At 52.4% G+C, this 17,372-nt stretch overlaps 2 protein-coding genes across 4 annotated transcripts in view; both read right to left on the reverse strand.

The window, feature by feature from the left end:
• DSN1 (DSN1 component of MIS12 kinetochore complex) overlaps positions 1-2,945 on the reverse strand; it is a 31,839-nt gene extending 28,894 nt beyond the window's left edge. Inside the window, exon 1 of the mRNA XM_059706077.1 lies at positions 2,834-2,945. The gene's annotated coding sequence lies outside the window, so the exon portion shown is untranslated. The remainder of the gene's footprint in view (positions 1-2,833) is intronic.
• MTCL2 (microtubule crosslinking factor 2) overlaps positions 364-17,372 on the reverse strand; it is a 59,901-nt gene continuing 42,892 nt past the window's right edge. The window contains exons 7-15 of one of the 3 annotated variants that reach the window (XM_059706070.1): positions 16,820-16,945; positions 15,641-15,871; positions 12,322-12,426; positions 10,163-10,330; positions 8,532-8,783; positions 7,392-7,457; positions 6,365-6,435; positions 3,771-5,109; positions 364-3,130 (exon numbers count right to left, since the gene is read on the reverse strand). In XM_059706070.1, the coding sequence (XP_059562053.1) occupies positions 2,978-3,130; positions 3,771-5,109; positions 6,365-6,435; positions 7,392-7,457; positions 8,532-8,783; positions 10,163-10,330; positions 12,322-12,426; positions 15,641-15,871; positions 16,820-16,945 (2,511 nt within the window). In that variant the 3' untranslated portion in view covers positions 364-2,977. Of the gene's footprint in view, positions 3,131-3,770; positions 5,110-6,364; positions 6,436-7,391; positions 7,464-8,531; positions 8,784-10,162; positions 10,331-12,321; positions 12,427-15,640; positions 15,872-16,819; positions 16,946-17,372 lie in introns of all 3 variants that reach the window. The other 2 variants (XM_059706072.1, XM_059706069.1) reach the window with 2 other exon arrangements.

The following is a 17,372-nucleotide window of genomic DNA, read 5'->3' on the forward strand; positions in this document are numbered from 1 at the left end:
CTTCCATACTCAATGTGCCAACACCATGGGCCCAAGCCTAGCAGTCTATAAGGGATTAGGACCCCAGGTTCCTTGGGACTTTGGTTGAAGAGTAGAGATGGGGAGAAAGAGGAGAGAAGAAGACGAGGAGGTGGAGGAGGTGGAGGAGGAGGGAAAAGGCAGGTGCCAGGAGTAAAAAGGCAGAGGGATAGCAGGAAGGGGAAGAGGGTAGTGTTCTTTCCTGGGACCCCAATGTTCCAGGGAGTCCCCACTGTGAGTCAGTGCAGTTTTCTGCTTTGGGAATGTTACCAAGACTTGAAAGACATTTGAAGAAACAACACAAACTTAGAAATTACATTCCAAAAGAGTAGAGTTTTTTACAACACCAAACCCTCACCCCACCCCCCAAAAAAGAAAACACAGTTACTAATTAAAATGCTAAAAATCAAAACCAAATGAATATTTACATACAACAGTTTCCCACCTCCATCAAGCCCCAGGTCCAGAGGCTTCTGTAGGAAGAGCGATGAGTGACCCCTGCACAGTGGCATGCAGAGAGTAGAAACTGGGACTTTACTGAAAACCAAGATCTGGAGGTCTGACACCGAGGGTGGGGGCCGGGCGGCCAGGCGCCGACACAAGGATGGCAAGGACAATCTTTGGACGAGGACGATGGTAAGGCTGAGCGGTCTGTAGGCTGCAGGGTTCAGGTCTCATGAGGATGTCTCTCCAAGGCTGGGGGTGCAGGCTCCCCTGGCCCTCTGCAGCTTGCGGGAGGTGGCAGAAGGCCTCCGGTGGCTTGTGGCCTGTTGTGAACCTCCTCCTCTTGGAGATAACCCTGGAGGGACCCCTTGACCTTTTGGGTGGGAGCACCACATTCCAGAGGGGCCTGGCCCACGGCTCCACTGGTCTGCCTGCTCTGCCATACAGGTCACTCTGTGACTGGTTGAACATGACCCTGGTGTTCTTCTGGCAGGGAATGGAGATGAAGGACCATTGGGTAACTGGTCCAGATGACCTAAAAGGGCAGAACTAGAAGCAGGTGGGAGTGCAGAGGCATCTCCTGAGTCCTTGGGGGCAAACTAACCAAGCTGCTGGCTTTTGGTCTTCCTCATGGGGAATTCCACCGACAAACCACTTCATCCTGGTGTTTCCCACTCTGGACATCCAGCCAGTTATAGGAGGGCCACACCTCTGCGTCTGGGTAGCCAAAATGGGCTCACTGGCACCAAGGGGGAGGCCACCTGAGGCCTCTTCGCCATACTGGCCATACTGCAGTGAGCCACGTCACAATCTATGCAATGGCTCGGGCAGCTTGCTTGGAATGTGGGGGGAGGGTGGGCAGTGGAGTTGGGGCTCAGAGAAGAGCCATGAGAGGTCATAAGGCTAAGAGAGGCTGGTGAAAAGGCTGGCAGGCTGGCAGACACTCTCAGATCCATGTGCAAAGCTGCAATAAACAACATTCTCAAAAGTTCAGTCCTGTTTCTCCTGCGAATTCTCACTTGGGGAATTTGGAGAGATCTCCGTGCTCTTGAGAGAGTCTTAGTAATCCACGTTTGACTCAAAAAAAAGAAAGTGTCAGATTGGGGGCGGGGTGGGGGGGATGAGAAGGGGAAATGGAGAATGTTTGGGTGATGAGGGGTCCAGCCCTCCAGCTGGTCAGTGAGCATTTACAGACTGGCTGCCAGGGGCCAGGCAAGTACCAGATGTGGAGTTGAAAAGCAGTGCTCTGAGGCCAATGATCAGGAATGTTGGGGGAGCAAGATAAGGGCCCCAGCTCTGCAGGGGAGGGGGCAGACCTGACCAGGAGACCAGAGCTCAGCTGCTGAGCAGTCTCGTCCACATGGGGGACCCCACACCTGTCCATTGTGTTCAAAGCCTTTCATTATCCCAGCGGCAAGAATACATGTCTAAATCGCCAATAAATTACCTTAGGGACTTTGGGGGGTAAATTAAATTATTAAAATAAAGTAAAACCACCTTAAATATTTATAGTAAGAAAAATTCAAATAAACAACCTACGCAAGAAATGTGTTACCCGCTATGTCCCTGGGACACCAGCCTCTTGGAGTGCTCCTTGGCCTGGCCTGGCCAACTGGGAGTCTCTTACTGGGAATATCTTTGCCCTCCACCAGCCACAGGATGTAAACACAGTGGAGACGTGGTGCCCCTCTAGGTTGCTGGGGGAAAGAGGCCCCAGTGATCAAGGCAGTGGGCATTAGGCATTTATCTGTGCACCAGATCTTGAGAGTGACTCTACCTATTTTTGACCTCAAGGAATATCCTGGGAAGGTTGTCACCCTGGCAAGGGAGGCAGTTCCAGTGGCTCACCGGCTCTGAGTCCCACACCTTCTCACCTTCTAGTCCTGCTGTACCCAGGCTCTATGCAGGGAGATCCAGAGCAGCAGGATTCCAAGCAGATGCTTGGCCCTGGCTACTACCCTATCATACCCCCTAGAGTCACAGCAGTCCAAAGCAGTGGGGCTGGGAGGAGGCGGCAGTGGGGAAGTCAGGGATGGGGATCATGTCCAGCCCAGCTCCACCAGGAACCCCAAGCTGAGTCCTAGATCAAAACCGGTTCTTCTCATTGGGGTTTCCTCCCCATGAAGGGGGTGTGATTGGCAATGATCATCTCCATGAGCCTTTCCCTGAGGAGTGTACCCCTTCCTCAGCTCTTCTGAGAAGTGGTACGGGCAGAACCAGGCAAGACTCTCCTTTAAGACCCAGGGGTAAGCTCTCAACGGATCTCTCTGGAGACACTTCGAAGCACAGTTTTGGTCTTTCTCCTACTCACTGCCTTCCCCTGAGGAGCCAGAGATCGCCACCCCATGGTCAGCAGGAGTCTCCACTTTACCTTGGGGATTGAAAGCTGTTCTCTAGCAGTGGTGCAGCTGCTACCCCCCAGGGCGAGGCGATGCGGAGGGCATGACCCTCCTCTCCGCTGGTTTCCTTCCGCTGTCCATGGCCTGGGCTGGTTGAGCAGGGAACTCAACTGCTGTCACTCACTGGGAGGGGCTGCTTTCTCCTCCCCACCCCAGCTGGACTCTGAAGGGTGCAGCCTGCACTTGGAAGGAGAGTGGCGAATGGCAGAGCGGGAGGGCCGGGCGAAGCAGGAGGTGAGAGACTGGGTGCTGCAGTCACAAACAGCATCCTAGGAGGAGGAAGAGAGGAAATCAGGAGGAACTAGGAGGGACTGACCACCCAGGGGTTGGAGGACCAGCCAGGCAAAGAGCTGGCTCAATCACACCAGGGACCAGGTCCCAGGGACTGTAGCCTCTCTTTGGACAAATTTTTTAAAACTGTTTTTCTTCCATTAAAACAGTAATGAATGTTCATAAATAACTTTCCATAATGTAATAAATTCTGGAATATACTAGTTTTTCAGGAGTGAGGGGAGGGGCCCTGACTTGTGGCATTTGCCAATTTTCATAGTGTAAATTCTCCCACGATGGCCGAGCTCAAGGTACCAAGGTGATGTCACTGAACGCAGAGATGGCACAACTGATTCTCACAAATCACATGGGCAGGCTCCAGCACACCATTGGTGGCAGGAGAGATGTGAGCACACCCCCTCCCTGTGGGGGATGCTGGCAATCTCTAGTACTCACTAGTCTCTTGGTATCCAGACCATGTGTCATTCCAGGTCTGGGGCCTTCCAAACCCCGTCCCAGATGAGCACAAGAACCTTTTGAAACACATTAACTATATTCCCTGAGTTTGAAAGCCAGAAGAGCTTGGACCTTGTAAGCCAAGCCCACCTCCCAAGGAAAAGGGCAACCCTACCCACCTACCTCATTGGGAAGGACTGGGGTTCCATCTGCGTCCCGGAGGATACCATCTTTCCCCACCTGGGGGAGTACGGAGAGTCTGGCCTCCTCGCTGCTGCCTGACTTGGGTGCCTTCTTGTTCAGGATCCTCGCCATGCCCTCTGGCTGATGGTAGCTGGCCGGGGAGAGGGGCTCCGGCTTCTTGGTGCTCTCCTCCCCTGCCACTGAGGTGGGGCTGGGGGCCCGGCCGCACACGTTGCGGAAGAACTCCTGCACGATGCCGTACTTGGGAGGGTCGGGCTTGGCCCGGGCCTCAGACATGCCCAGTTTCCAGACGGACTCCGTGCTCCCCGAGTGCTCCACCACACTGAAGAGACTGGACAGCCCGTCGTTGATATTCCTCAACACGGGGCTGTCCCGCGTCGTGGTGGAGCGGGCCCAGGCCGAGCCATTCTGCTTGCCCTGGTGTAGGTTCCACAGGCTGCGGTCCTTGGCACCGTCCAGCTTGGACACAGACCGCCTCTGGAGCTTGGGCGAGCCATACTTGGGCGAGCAACACGGCCGCTCGATGCGTGAGTGCACCTTGTCCAGGGAGGAGGAGATCTGCTTGCTGCGCACGGACACGAGTGAGGAGCTGCGGGGTGACCAGCTCTTGCCGTGGAGGCTGCTGCGGGGCAGGTCGGTCTGCAGGCCCACGCTGACCATGCGGGTGGTCTGGGTGCCCACGCTGGCCAGGCCCACCGTCTGGCTGGACGTGCTCTTCACTTTCCTTTCCAGCGAGCCTGAGCGCATGGCCTGGCGCACGCAGTTGGTGATCTCCTTCATGTCGTCGCTCATGTTGCCCGACATCTCCAAGTTGTGCAGGGCTGCTGGGAACCCGGGCCCCGCTGCCGGGGAGCCGCCCCCGGAGCCCCCGTCCAGGCGCTGCCGTGAGAAGTTGCACAGCCACCGACCATAGGAACTTTCAGCCAGCCCATTGGCCTCTGCCGACTCTTTGGGCTTGGCGGTGGTGAAGAGGAAGCCGGGCTCGATGATGATCTTGCCCTCCCTATCGTGGACCACGGGGACACCCAGGCGCCGGGCCACAGGGGGGCTGTAGTAGACACGAATGCCCGTCTTGTCGGGAGCTGTGTAGCTGCGCTGCATCTGCCTCCCTGCCGGGTCCTGGCAGGCCAGGGCGCCCAGGCGGCTGCAGTCCCGTGGCTGTGCCTGGGCGTCCTTCTCTGGGTCCACCGGCTGGGTGCCCACAAAGGCAAAGGCAGGGTTGTTGGGCAGCTTCTTGCCCCGGGAAGCTTCACTGGCCAGGTAGGGGGAACAGTCAAGCAAACTCTCAAACTCAGACATGGAGGAAACAGATTTGGTCCTGGGAAGAGCAGAGGAGGAAGAGTGGAGTTAGTGGAAGATAACATGCCCCAAGCAAGGCCCCCTGGCCTCCCTCCCTGGTTCTTGCGCTGCCCCAGGGCCGGGACCACACCGCCCTCCTGCTCGCCTCTTGTGGAAGTCTGTCAGCGCCCTGCCCCACGTTCCGTACGCACTCACACCTCCACACCCAGCACTGCGTGCTCTGAGCATCTGAGGGCTTTTTCTTCTGACTGCAGGAGCACACCTGGCTTCCACACAGAGGAAGCCGGAAAAAGTCAGAGTTTGTGCCCCTAAACATAGCCCTCGACAAACAATGGGTGGGACTTGGTGGCTCCGTGTTCCTTGGGTGGGAGAACTCTGAGCTGCATGCTCTGCTCCGGCTCCCAGAGTTCTTCACTGAAACTGAGTTCAGGTTGCCTGTGGAATGATAACACCCCCTTTGCTGGCTGCCTTCCCTTCCCTGTCTCACTTTCAGGTGTTTCCTGGAATCCACTCCCAAATAAATCATTTCCACTCAAACCCTTGTCTCAAGGTCTTAAGTCCTTGTCTTTGCTTCGGGGAACCCAAACTAAAACTTCACTAAATAGCCAGCAGAGACCTGGCACACATGTTGCCCGATGACTAAAAATGCTGGGCATACGTCAGTGCCTCTCACATGTCAGACCGTTCAGTCCTCCAATAGCTCCAGGAGGCAGCTTCTATGATCTCCACCAGCTAGAGATGGAAGCAACACCCAGCGTCAGAGCTGGGAACGGCAGAACTGGAATTCAAAACCCACACTTGACTCCACAGTCCACCTTCCTGGTCCAGGCTGCTCCCATGGCCCCTCTGGGGTTCTGTTGCCCTCCCTCCTTCCATGGGTTTCCTAATGGTGGTGACACGGGCTTGAGAGCCTGAGGGGCTCATTCATCCCAGGAATGGGAGTCCAGCTTGACTCTCCTAACTACAGACACAAGAAGAAAGAACCTCAACAAGAGCTAAATAATTCCTTTCCCAGCTAGGGTATGCAGGTGCCCCAGTTTTCCATGTCCAGAATCAAACAAAAAATCGTACACAGGAATTATCGCTCCAAGTTTCCCAGCTCCTAAGTGGCCTGGGTTGCATAGAAACCATGCGCCTGCGTTCTGCCAGCTCGGCTGAGGTGCAGAGATGGGCACATGGGGCATGGGAGAGAAGAGAGGCAAGGCGCGGGGCAGGCATAGGGCAGAGCAGAGGGTGGGGCTGCAGGGGGAAGCGGGTGGAGGGGATGCCAGCACCTCTTTAAGCCAGTTCCCCCAAGCTCAGCTTCAGAAACAGCCTCCTTGTCGTGGATCTTTTCACTGCGTGTCTGTCAAGGAACAGAGACAAGAAGGGTCAGTTCTGCCCACCAACACCCTGAGGGAAGGTGACAGGAGGTCACTCTGGGACTGACCCCACCTGAGTCTCCTCTTGTAGAGCAGCAGTGATGTCAGCACTGACCTAGAATGCCGGCTGGTCAGGTTCTGGCTACAACGCACCTCCCCTCCCCAGAGGTATGTGATCCAGGCTTGGCCAATGGGAGCTCCAGGAGAGAACCCCAAGGAAACAGAGTCTGTTTAGAACTTAATCTGCATGTGGTGGCAGCTCCCAGTGGCTGCTGTTCAGCTGGCAGCAGTGATCTGGAGGTTCCTGCTCTGGGCTTGTCTCACCCTGGTTCCAAAGCAGGTCCCCACTTTTCTGAACCTGCATTGCCAGCCCTCTGGAGCCCCTAATAAAATCCTCTCCTGCCTCAGTTCCCCAGAATCAGTTTTCGTTGCAACCACATCTCCTGACTCGCACACCACTTCCTCAGGCTGTCGTGAGGATTACACGGGATGATGGAAAGGACCTGTCCATTCACTGTTTGATTACTCGACGTGTTGCTCTAAGGACAATGCAACTGAGGTTTAGGAGCAATCTTCACCCATGTGACCTAACTGATCTCCACAACCAGGGCTGGGCCAAGGCCGAGAACATGATTCTCATTTTACCAGTGCGGCGACGGGGGCCAGAGCGGGAGAGTGACTTGCCCAAGATCGCATGGCTATTTAGAGGCCCTGCTTTTCAGAAAGGCGCATATGAAATCAAAAGAATACAGACACCCAGCCCTTCTCCCAGACATGGAAAAATGGAGCTGGCAGCGGGTCCTTCCAAGTCCCAGACCACCGGCTTGGCTGTGACCTGTGCGACAGGGTTAGCATCCTCCTGTCACATCCTCCCCAACAGAGGGACTTCCCAGTGTAGCCAGGAGCCAAAAGAACATGGATGGCTTGCTACCCTACTCACCTCTTTCCAACTGTTGTCCTGCTTCTCCAAGTCTGAGTGCTTCAGGACCCAGGGGTCGGCAGCCTTCTGCAGCTGGGCAAGGGTGAGGAGGGCGGTCAGTGGTGGGCACAGCTGGTGAGCAGGGCCCCGCTCGGTGCTGGGCCCCGCCCCAGGCTCTGCTTTACAGCCTGGAGAACCCAGATCATGGCCTAGAAGCCATCTGCACAGTGGGCGGCAGGTCTGAGCCACCAACAAGGTGGACTTGAGAAAGGACCATAAAAGCAACCACTGATGGGCATCCTTATAGGTGACATTATATTTAATACTCTACACTGCGATACCGTTGTTACTACAATGTTAATTCATGCTACAATTTCTGGAACAGCTGAACCAGCGAAGCAGCAGCTGCATCACATCAGGGTGGTGTCTTTATACCAGGAATGCTAAAGAGCAGATAAACTGAAGGACAACGGCCTCTACACCCTGTTGTGAACAGCTGTCTATCACAGAGGCAAAGTGTAAACAATATGTACATTACGATTTAATTAATGATTTAAAAATATAAATATAGCAGGAAAAGGAGGGAGTGGGTTGGAATAAGCTTTTTCAATATGTGGGTCTTGTATAAAGCTGAAGTCCTGATTTAGGTAATGAAAATAAAAAGTAAAGCAAAGGAAAAAGCCAAAATAATGAGGGGAGCATAGCAGCCTGCTAAGCTGGGTACATGGTGTGAACTGCAGTGGGCATAATGTTCAGTGATTGCTTTTCCTATCTCCCTCTTCTGGTCTGAGGACTCCAATTTTCCCATGGGGGCCCCACCCTCAGTTCTTCCCTCTTGGTTCCTGGGTTTTGGCAGGCTCCAGGGATGGGCACATGACTCACACCTAGCCAATCAGAGCCTTGTAAGGAAAGACAAGTCTTTCCACTGCAGTCACTAAGCTGTGAGGATATGAGCACAAAGCTAACAGTGGCCATGTTTGAGGGAAGCTTGCTTAAGAAAAAACACAGAGGAAAACAAGTCTGAGAGACTGGCAGGGAGAAAGACCCAGCTCCTACTGTATTCTCTGAGCACCTGGATCCAGCTATGCCTGAAGGCGCGCCTACCCCAGGCCTTTTTCTACAAACACTGCCCCTTGTGGCTTGGGCTGGGACAGGCCTCACCTGGCTCAGGCGGTTCTGCAGCTCCTTTACCTGCTGCTCCACCTGCTGCTTCTCACCCTGAAGCCGTTCCACCAGCTGTAGCTTCTCCTGGCTCCAGTTGCGCTCGCTGACCTGCAGCTGCCGCGTCAGCTCCATGACAGCGCTGTAGGACTCAGCCAGGAGGTGCTGCTGCTCCTCCCGCTCCCTCTGGAGGGCGGCCTTCCACTCGGGCCCTGTCCGCTCCCCAGCGCCCTTCCCGGCCTTCAGCTCTATCTGTGGAAGGAGGAGCAACTTGGACGCTGGCATCAGGAGGCCCCACCTCTCTGCTCTCCTGCCCTCTCTCCCTCCAGGACACCTGCAGGGGGCAGGGGAGAGAGTTCCCTGGGAGGAGCCCTCACTCAGAACTAACCCCTCCTCCCAAGCAAGGCTTGTGGAACTCTTTCCACCCACCCCACTCAGAGCGAAGGGCTTCTCAGGCATTTATTATCTCAGTATCCTCATGCAAAGTCGGCCTCATGCAAAGACTACCACTTTCGATATTTTACACAGGAGGAAGAGGTTAAAGAGGTAAGTTACTTGTCCCAGTTCCGACAGCTATAAAATGGCAGGTTCCTAGTTACTGCTTCTCATACTTCACAGCTCTTACCAGTGGTACAGAGTTTACAGTTAGTGGGGACATGCACGCACAGTCATGTCATGAATGTGTGCAGGAATCCCTCCAGCGTGATGGCTTTCTCGGCCTCAAACCTTGGGGTGGCAGGAGGTGAATAGACAACCTCAAGAATTAAGGCAGCCCACATCCCCCAGGCTGTGGTCTGGGATCTTAACCCTCATGGGGCCAGCAAGGTTCCCAGTGGAGAGGAGCACCTAAAATGCCTGGGTTAGGAGACGAGGCGGGGGAGACAAACAGGGGACACTGTGGGATGTGCAGGTGGGGCAGGAGCTGTGAGATCAGCAGGGAGGGTCAGGAGGAGCATGATGGCTCGGGGAGGCCAGGAATCTGAGCATTGGGAAGAAGGTGAGATCATGGTCATGGGAGTCAGGAGGGGCAGAGGTTTGGGGCGTGAGTCAGATCTGCCCCTGACTAGCTGAGTGACCTTGGGAAAGAAACTTAACTCCTCTGTGCCTGCTTTGTCACTTGTCCAGCAGAGATAATGAGTGTACTCACCTCCAAGGGGCCATGACACTGGAAGGTAGCCTGCCGCAGGGGCAGGCTGGAGGAAGCCGGACCCTGCAGCGTTGTGCCGGGGGCTAGAGGTGGTTAGAGCACTCTCTCTGAGTGGGAGGAAGTCGACCCCCTCACTGCAAAAACCAGAGCGGGGCAGCAACCTGCCTCCAGGTACACAGCAGAGACCAAACCCCAGAGCTCCTGGTGAAGGCTCCTTTGGTCATGCTGGGTTGTGGGGAGAGGAGCCCCTCAGTTTGAGCGGAGGGAACAGAACAGAGCCAGGTAGCAGGGGCTTAAGGGGATCCTTGTGAGGAGAGGAAGGAAAGAATGAGGACAGCAGGCAGCTGAGGTCCAGGTACGTGTGAAGGATGTCAACAGGTACAGACAGGCATTTAAGCTTGGACATCCTGCTCCCAGATCCAACAGCTGAGGGCTGGGCTGAGAGGACAAGCGGGGAGAGGTCTCTGTCCGGCGGGAGACTCACCTGGGTGGTGTGACTCTTGAGCTCTGCACGCTCCGTCTCCCAGGTGGCCTTGGCCTTGGCAAACTGCTGCTGAAGCTCAGTCAGACCCCGGCGCTCATCCCGGAGCAGCCAGCACAGCTCCTTGAGTGTCACCTTCATGTCGGCCAGTGTCTTAATGTACTCATTGGGCTGCAGACAGGGGCGAGGCCTGGGTTAGGAGCGTTTAGAGGGGCCGCAAGGGGAGCCTGGGCTGGGAACACTCACCCAAAGTCCAAACTGGGACCCTACCAGGCCTCAGGCAAGTCCCACACCCTCTCTAGGTCATCTCACCCATGAACTTTCAGCCCCAGGCCTCAGGCAAGTCCCACACCCTCTCTAGGTCATCTCACCCATGAACTTTCAGCCCTAAGATTTCTTTTTTTTTTAAATATATTTTATTGATTTTTTACAGAGAGGAAGGGAGAGAGATAGAGTTAGAAACATCAATGAGAGAGAAACATCGATCAGCTGCCTCCTGCACATCCCCCACTGGGGAAGTGCCCGCAACCCAGGTACATGGCCTTGACCGGAATTGAACCCGGGACCTTTCAGTCCGCAGGCCGACGCTCTATCCACTGAGCCAAACCGGTTTCGGCAAGCCCTAAGATTTCTGAGCTGAGTCATCTCAACCCTGGCCACCTCCTAGACCAGCGGTTCTCAACCTGTGGGTCGCGACCCCTTTGGCGGTCGAACAACTCTTTCACAGGGGTCGCCTAAGACCATCCTGCATATCAGATATTTACATGACGATTCATAACAGTAGCAACATTACAGTTAAGAAGTAGCAACGAAAATAATTTTATGGTTGGATCACAACATGAGGACTGTATTTAAAGGGCCAGAAGGTTGAGAACCACTGTCCTAGGCCAACATATATCCCAGCCTCACATAAATAAAAACCCTGCAGTTATAGCCATAATCACCCTGCCTAAATCTGAACTGGGCCCTGGCTTCTTTGAGGCCCTGCAGTGTCTATCTAGGTCAGTGATGGCGAACCTTTTGAGCTCACCGTGTCAGCATTTTGAAAAACCCTAACTTAACTCTGGTGCCGTGTCACATATAGAAATTCTTTTATATTTGCAACCATAGTAAAACAAAGATTTATATTTTTGATATTTACTTTATATATTTAAATGCCATTTAACAAAGAAAAATCAACCAAAAAAATGAGTTCGCGTGTCACCTCTGACACGTGTGTCATAGGTTTGCCATCACTGGTCTAAGTCCTGGATCCTTCTCCTTGCCCAGGATTCTCTCTGACCCACTGTGGGCCAGATAAGGGGTCCGAACCATGGAGCCTCCCTGAATGCCTGATTCGGTCCCAAATCTCTTCTCCTTGGCCCATGCCTGTTTCCCACCCGTACCCAAGCTCACTGTGTGTGCCCTGGGAGCCTGACCCCATTGTTCTCCCTACCTGGCTTGATTTGAGTGTTCCTGACCACAGACCACAAGGTCCATCTTCATATGACCCCAGCCTGATGTCCTCATCTCCACTATGTACATCCCAAAATGCAAGGAATCGCAGAATACCTTGCCACACCTCTGCACACACAGTTCTCTTGGTCCAGAATAGTCTTCCCCTCATTCTCTATTAGGCAAACTCCCATTCATCCTTCAAAACCCACCACCTAGCCCTAGCTGGTTTGGCTCAGTGGATAGAGTGTTCGCCTGTGGACTGAAGGGTCCCAGGTCCGATTCAGGTCAAGGGCACATGCCCAGGTTGCGGGCTTGATCCCCAGTAGGGGGTGTGCAGGAGGCAGGTGATCAATGATTCTCTTTCATCATTGATGTTTCTATCTCTCTCTCCCTCTCCCTTCCTTTCTGAAATCAATTAAAAAAATATAAAAAATACCCCCACCACCTATAACCACTTCTCTGTGACACTGTCTATTACACTCCAAACAGAATTAATTGTTCTCTTGCCTGTGACCCCACAGTCCACCATCTGGCCCTCTGTCACTGCCCTGGGATGACGTATATACCCCACTACCCTGAGCATCCGGGGCCAGTGGCCAGGCAATAACCCTCTGCAGCTCTAGTGCCCAGTACAAGATAGATCAGAGAAGGTAGCAGGAAGTGATCATTAATCAGACAAAGAAAGAAATACACAGGACAGGCCTGGGAACAGGCTGAGAACAAACCGTGTTTTGGGTCCAGCTGTCCCCCGTGCAGGTCTTGTTATCAGAATGCTGGGCATTTAATTCCTCTTCCTCCATCAGCAAGTACAGCTCCTTCATGCTATTTACCTAGTTTTTTTTTAAAAAAAAAACCACACTCATCAAACAGGTGGGGAGGCATCATGCCTGGGGTTCTGACCCTCAGGAGGAGGGGATTCAGGCTAGAGGGACAGACAGAAAGTGGACTGAACAGTCAGACTGGAAGAAAGAACGAGATCTGTGGTGCAGGATGACTCAGAGGCATCCAGCTGAGCACCGATTCCCCACATTTTCACTTTGACCCCTGGGCGCCATCTAGCCCGGGAGCTCAGCTGGAGAGTCAGGCACTTCTGGCCTCCCACCATCCCTCTACCCCAAACACCACGAGGCGCCTCGGAGAGCTACTCAGAAATGACATGTTGTCAGGCCAGGTCAAGGTAGGCACAGTGGCTGGAATAAAAGAGACACAGGTTCCCCTTGATTATAGAAAAGGGAACCAGAGGTTTAGGTTGACAGAAAGGAGATTTCCTGGGAAGCAGGTTTGTTGCCGATGGAATCTGGGCAGCAGTCCAGGGCTGGCCAAAGAGACCAGGGTACTAGTTCAGGATAGGAATGAGGCAGAAGGAAGCCACCTTCTGCCTGGGGTGCACAGTCGTCATTCATTCGACAAATATTTATTGAACTCCTACCATGTGCCAGGCTTTGTGCTCAGAACTGGGGATGCACCAGTGAGCAAGATAGACAAAAAACCCTTTAGCTTCTATTCCAGTAACAAGAAGACAAACAAATACATGAAATGTATGAAATGTCATTAAATATACGGAATGTCACATAACCACAGATGCTAAGGAAAAAAGAGACCAAGAAAAGGAGCTAGGTGTGCTGTGCATGGTGGTCAAGGAAGGCCTTGGAGACAAGGTGGTCTCTGGGCCAAGTCCTGAAGGAGGTCAGAGAATAAGCTGTGAGCTTAACTGCAGGTTGAGAATTCCAAGAAAAGGACAAAACCGATGCAAAGGCCCTGAAGGGGGGACAGTCTGCCTGAGGAAGTGAGAGGAGGACAGGGCTGGCTGACCAGGCCACTGCAGAAACTCTGGCTTCTTCTCCGGGTGAAATGGTAGCCAGGGGAGGAGTGACCTCGGCCTGACTTTCAGTTTCACAAGTGTCACCTGGAGATGTAGGGCAGCAACAGAGCCCCATATCACACAACTCCCAGGGCACCATCCACACGGAGTACATGCTGTCTGGTACCCCCCTGTACCCGTGTGAATGTAAGATGCTTGGTGGAGGGTACAAGGGCAGGAGCGGGGAGACCAGTGAGGAGGCTACTGTGACAATCCAGACAAGATGTGACGATGACTCAGACTGGGGGGAAGGGGAAGTGCAGCTGGGTCAGATTCTGAATAGATCCACAATGTGCAAGAAAGGCCACGTAAGCCATCAGCCTGGAGGAGCTCCCCAGGGGAGTAAGTGCAGGTGAAGGAGAAGTGCAGTCCGAGGGCTGAGTCCTGGGGACTGTCATTCAGAGGTCAGGTCAGGGAGAGCAGGAGGGCCCAGCCAAGGAGATGGAGAAGGAGCAACCAGTGAGGTGAAAGGAAAGCCAAGAGCGTGTCCTAGAAATCACACGAATAAGGGTTTCTAGGGTCAGGAAGGTATAGAGGCTGGAAAGTGTGTGTGTGTGTGGGGGGGGGGGCCTGCATAAAGAAACACCCCCCAATTCTGTCCCCTGCCACAGTATTTAAATATACAATCTTCTATCTATATACACAGGTACACAACTCTTTCTTTGAAATCCTTAGGGTCAGGTGTGCTTGGAATTCAGAATTAATCAGGATTTAAAAGAATAATACACTCTATCCTCCTATATAATAAAAGCCTAATATGCAAATTGTCCCCTCAACTGGGAGTTCGACTGGGAGTTCGTTCAGGGGGCGGGGCAGGCCAGCCAATTGCCCGTGGCCCCTTCCCCCAGCCAACCCTGCCCCGGCCAGCAGTGGCAGCAGGCAGCCAGGGGAAGGGAGGCCCAGCCGGCAGCCACTAGGGACCCGACCTGTGCAGGAATTTCGTGCACTGGGCCTCTCGTATTGTATAACAACCCTGGCAAACTCTGGTGTAATACCCTGTGCTCCAAGACACTAGTTATTTCCCCTATAAACATATGAATATGAACATGAAATGGAATAAATAAAGGTTTTGCTGTGAAACAAATGTCAGGCATATTTTTTCCAAGCTTGGGCTAGACCAGAGGTACCTATACCCAAAAGGCCAAGGGAAGCAGTGCCAGCTCAGCTGGGTGTGACTGAGGTATGATGTCCTTATGTGCTCCCTTCTCCCAGCAATGTTAGTGCTGACGATGGGGGACAGGGGCTTTGAGGAACAAAGGATCCTGCACAGGCTGAGGGCCATGGGAGTCCTTCCCAAAGTTCCACTCCTCATGTTTCCTGCCACATCCAAATACTACCTCTACTCTCATTCATGTTTTTAAGTCAACCTACTCTTTCTAGTTAAATAAGTATATCTAAAAAAGGAAAGTATTATTACTAAAAATGGAAAGCTCCATTGCTATATGTCGAAGGCAACATTAAAAATAAAATAGGTATATTCATAAGTCAAACATAAACAATAAAAAATGAACTAGTATATGCAAAACATGAATGAATCTCAAAACTTATAGTGAGCAAAAGAAGGCAGACACAAAAAGACTACCTACATTTACATACACTTCTACAATAGGCAAAAGTAATTGATGGTGTAAGAAATCAGAATTGTGCTGACTGCTGGGGTGGGCATATTGACTGGGGCACTACAAATGTGCTCTATTGTGATCAGCGGGGGCTACACAGGTGTACACTATACAACTTCATCAGCTGTAACTTAAGATGTGCACACTTTACTGTGTGTAAGCTACACTTAAAGGAGTAAAAAGCATTAATGCACACTATACCTGTATATAATGGAATATCAACAGAACTAGATTATTAAAATCACCTACATACTCTTGCCTGCTGAAGACTCCAAGGTTTGTTAAAAAGGGAAATGAACAAGAATTAGAGACCTACTAGCCCCCCAAGGAGATTTTCTCCTGCTGAGGCCGGAACCCAGTCTGTCTTCTTCACCACGGTATCCCCCAACACCTGCTACAGCACCCAGTAAAGAGCTGGCTCTCACAAACAGATGCTGAATGAAGCCTGCAAGGTGATGGCTTGTAGAGGAGCCTCAGGGCTGTGCTGATGCCAACTGGGTGTCCCTCTGGTCCTATCAACCCCATACCACCCTCGACCCGGTCCCCGTCCCAGAGGAAACATACCTCAAGGAAGTCATCCCGCTCGCTGGGCAAAACCTTGCCCTGCCGCCAGCGCTTGAGGAACCACCTGAGCTTCATGAAGAGCAGCAGGAAGTTGTGCTTGAACTGCTGGGACTCCTGCACCAGCATGTTCTTCTCCTGGCTCCAGAATTTCTGCTCCAGCCTGCGCTGGAGGCTCAGGCTCTGCAGCTCAAACTCCCGCCTCAGGAGCGCCCTCTGCTGGTCCTCCTTCAGCTTCGAGGTGAACAAGAGTATGAGCAACCCAGCTGTCTTCCTGGGCACTAACTACCCCACCCCATTCCAGGCTTTTGACAAGGGCAGTGAAGAAAATCTGGGTGGTGTTTATTGGTGATTCTGCCAGGAATTCCACCACTAGCAGCTCATTCTGTTGAGCTAAACACTGCCCTCTGCTACTCCAGGGAGGAGGACTCAGAAAATCAACAGCAATTAGTAACTGAATCAGTGAAAACAGCTGGGATTTGAATCCAGTTCTGTTTGATTTTAAAAACCATGACATAATCTAATAAGCATGTACTTTGTGCCAATGTTTCACATGAACTCACATTTAATGAGGAACTTGGGAGGGTGAGCAATGAAGGCAGGGGGGGATAAGGGCATGCTGGGAATGAGGAAGACTGAGCACATGTAATATCCTAGAGAAAGCAATGCTATGTCATGGCTAAGAGGGAGCCGGAGACCTTGATTAGAATCCTAGCCCCACTTTGCCTGGATGTGCAACCCTGGGCAAAAGTACTTCAGCTCTCTGGGAATCAGTTTCCCCATCTGTAAAATGGGGACACAGCATAAAGGAAGACCTGCGGATTAAAGGACATAATGTGTGGAAGTGCATTACACAGGCCTGACATACAGTAAGGGCTTAATAAATGCTTTCTATTAGTAGGATTAGCATCTTGATTACCAGCCAGACCCATGGCCTTTTGGCTACAGATGGGGGTAGTACTTCATAGACAGGAAATTGAGACTCAGAGACGAGACAGGAGGTCACAACGACAGCCAATGCCAAGCCCAGGATTCCAGCCCAGCATAGCTAATGTGTGATCACATGTGCAGACACTCCACAACCATGGAGCAGGAAGACTCAGGTTTCCCCTGACATTCCTGCCTTCAAGTCAGGGAAGGGAGGTTGGAGTAAGTGTAGGTAGGGCATTGAGCACCACGCACCTGGACCATTTTCTGGTTGAAGTTGTCAGCCTCCTCCTTCCGTAGCTGCCGCTCCTGGGACAGCTGTTCTTGCAGGCCCCGGAGGCTGTCGTGGGCCTCGGCCAGCACCAGCTGCAGCTCCTTGATCTGGGATAGGGATGAGGGACATGAAGAATGAGGAGGGAGAGAACAAGAGGAGGGAGAAGCTGTGGTCAGAGGACAACAGTGGTAGGAGAGCAACAGCAGTCAGTCAGACCCAAGCTGTCCTTCAAGTACAAATCGGGCACAATGGCTGACCCTACCTCAGCGGTTCATCATGATGATGGAACAAAACAGTGCACGTCAAATCTGGCTATTACAATTTTAACTTGATAATGTGTCTTTTTAAAAGTTACTTGAAGAAAATAATATAGTGTGGAAACTGAGTTTGAGTTGCAAAAAATGTTCACTATCTCATTGTTTATATCTGCAAAAGTTACAAACAACTTAGATAATAATGATGAGAATCAATATATGTGTTAAATGGGTCTATACATTGGTAAGATCCATTAACTATATCCTTAAGGATGGTCTC

Source organism: Myotis daubentonii, chromosome 8 (genome assembly GCF_963259705.1).
Source record: "Myotis daubentonii chromosome 8, mMyoDau2.1, whole genome shotgun sequence".
Lineage (NCBI taxonomy): Eukaryota > Metazoa > Chordata > Mammalia > Chiroptera > Vespertilionidae > Myotis > Myotis daubentonii.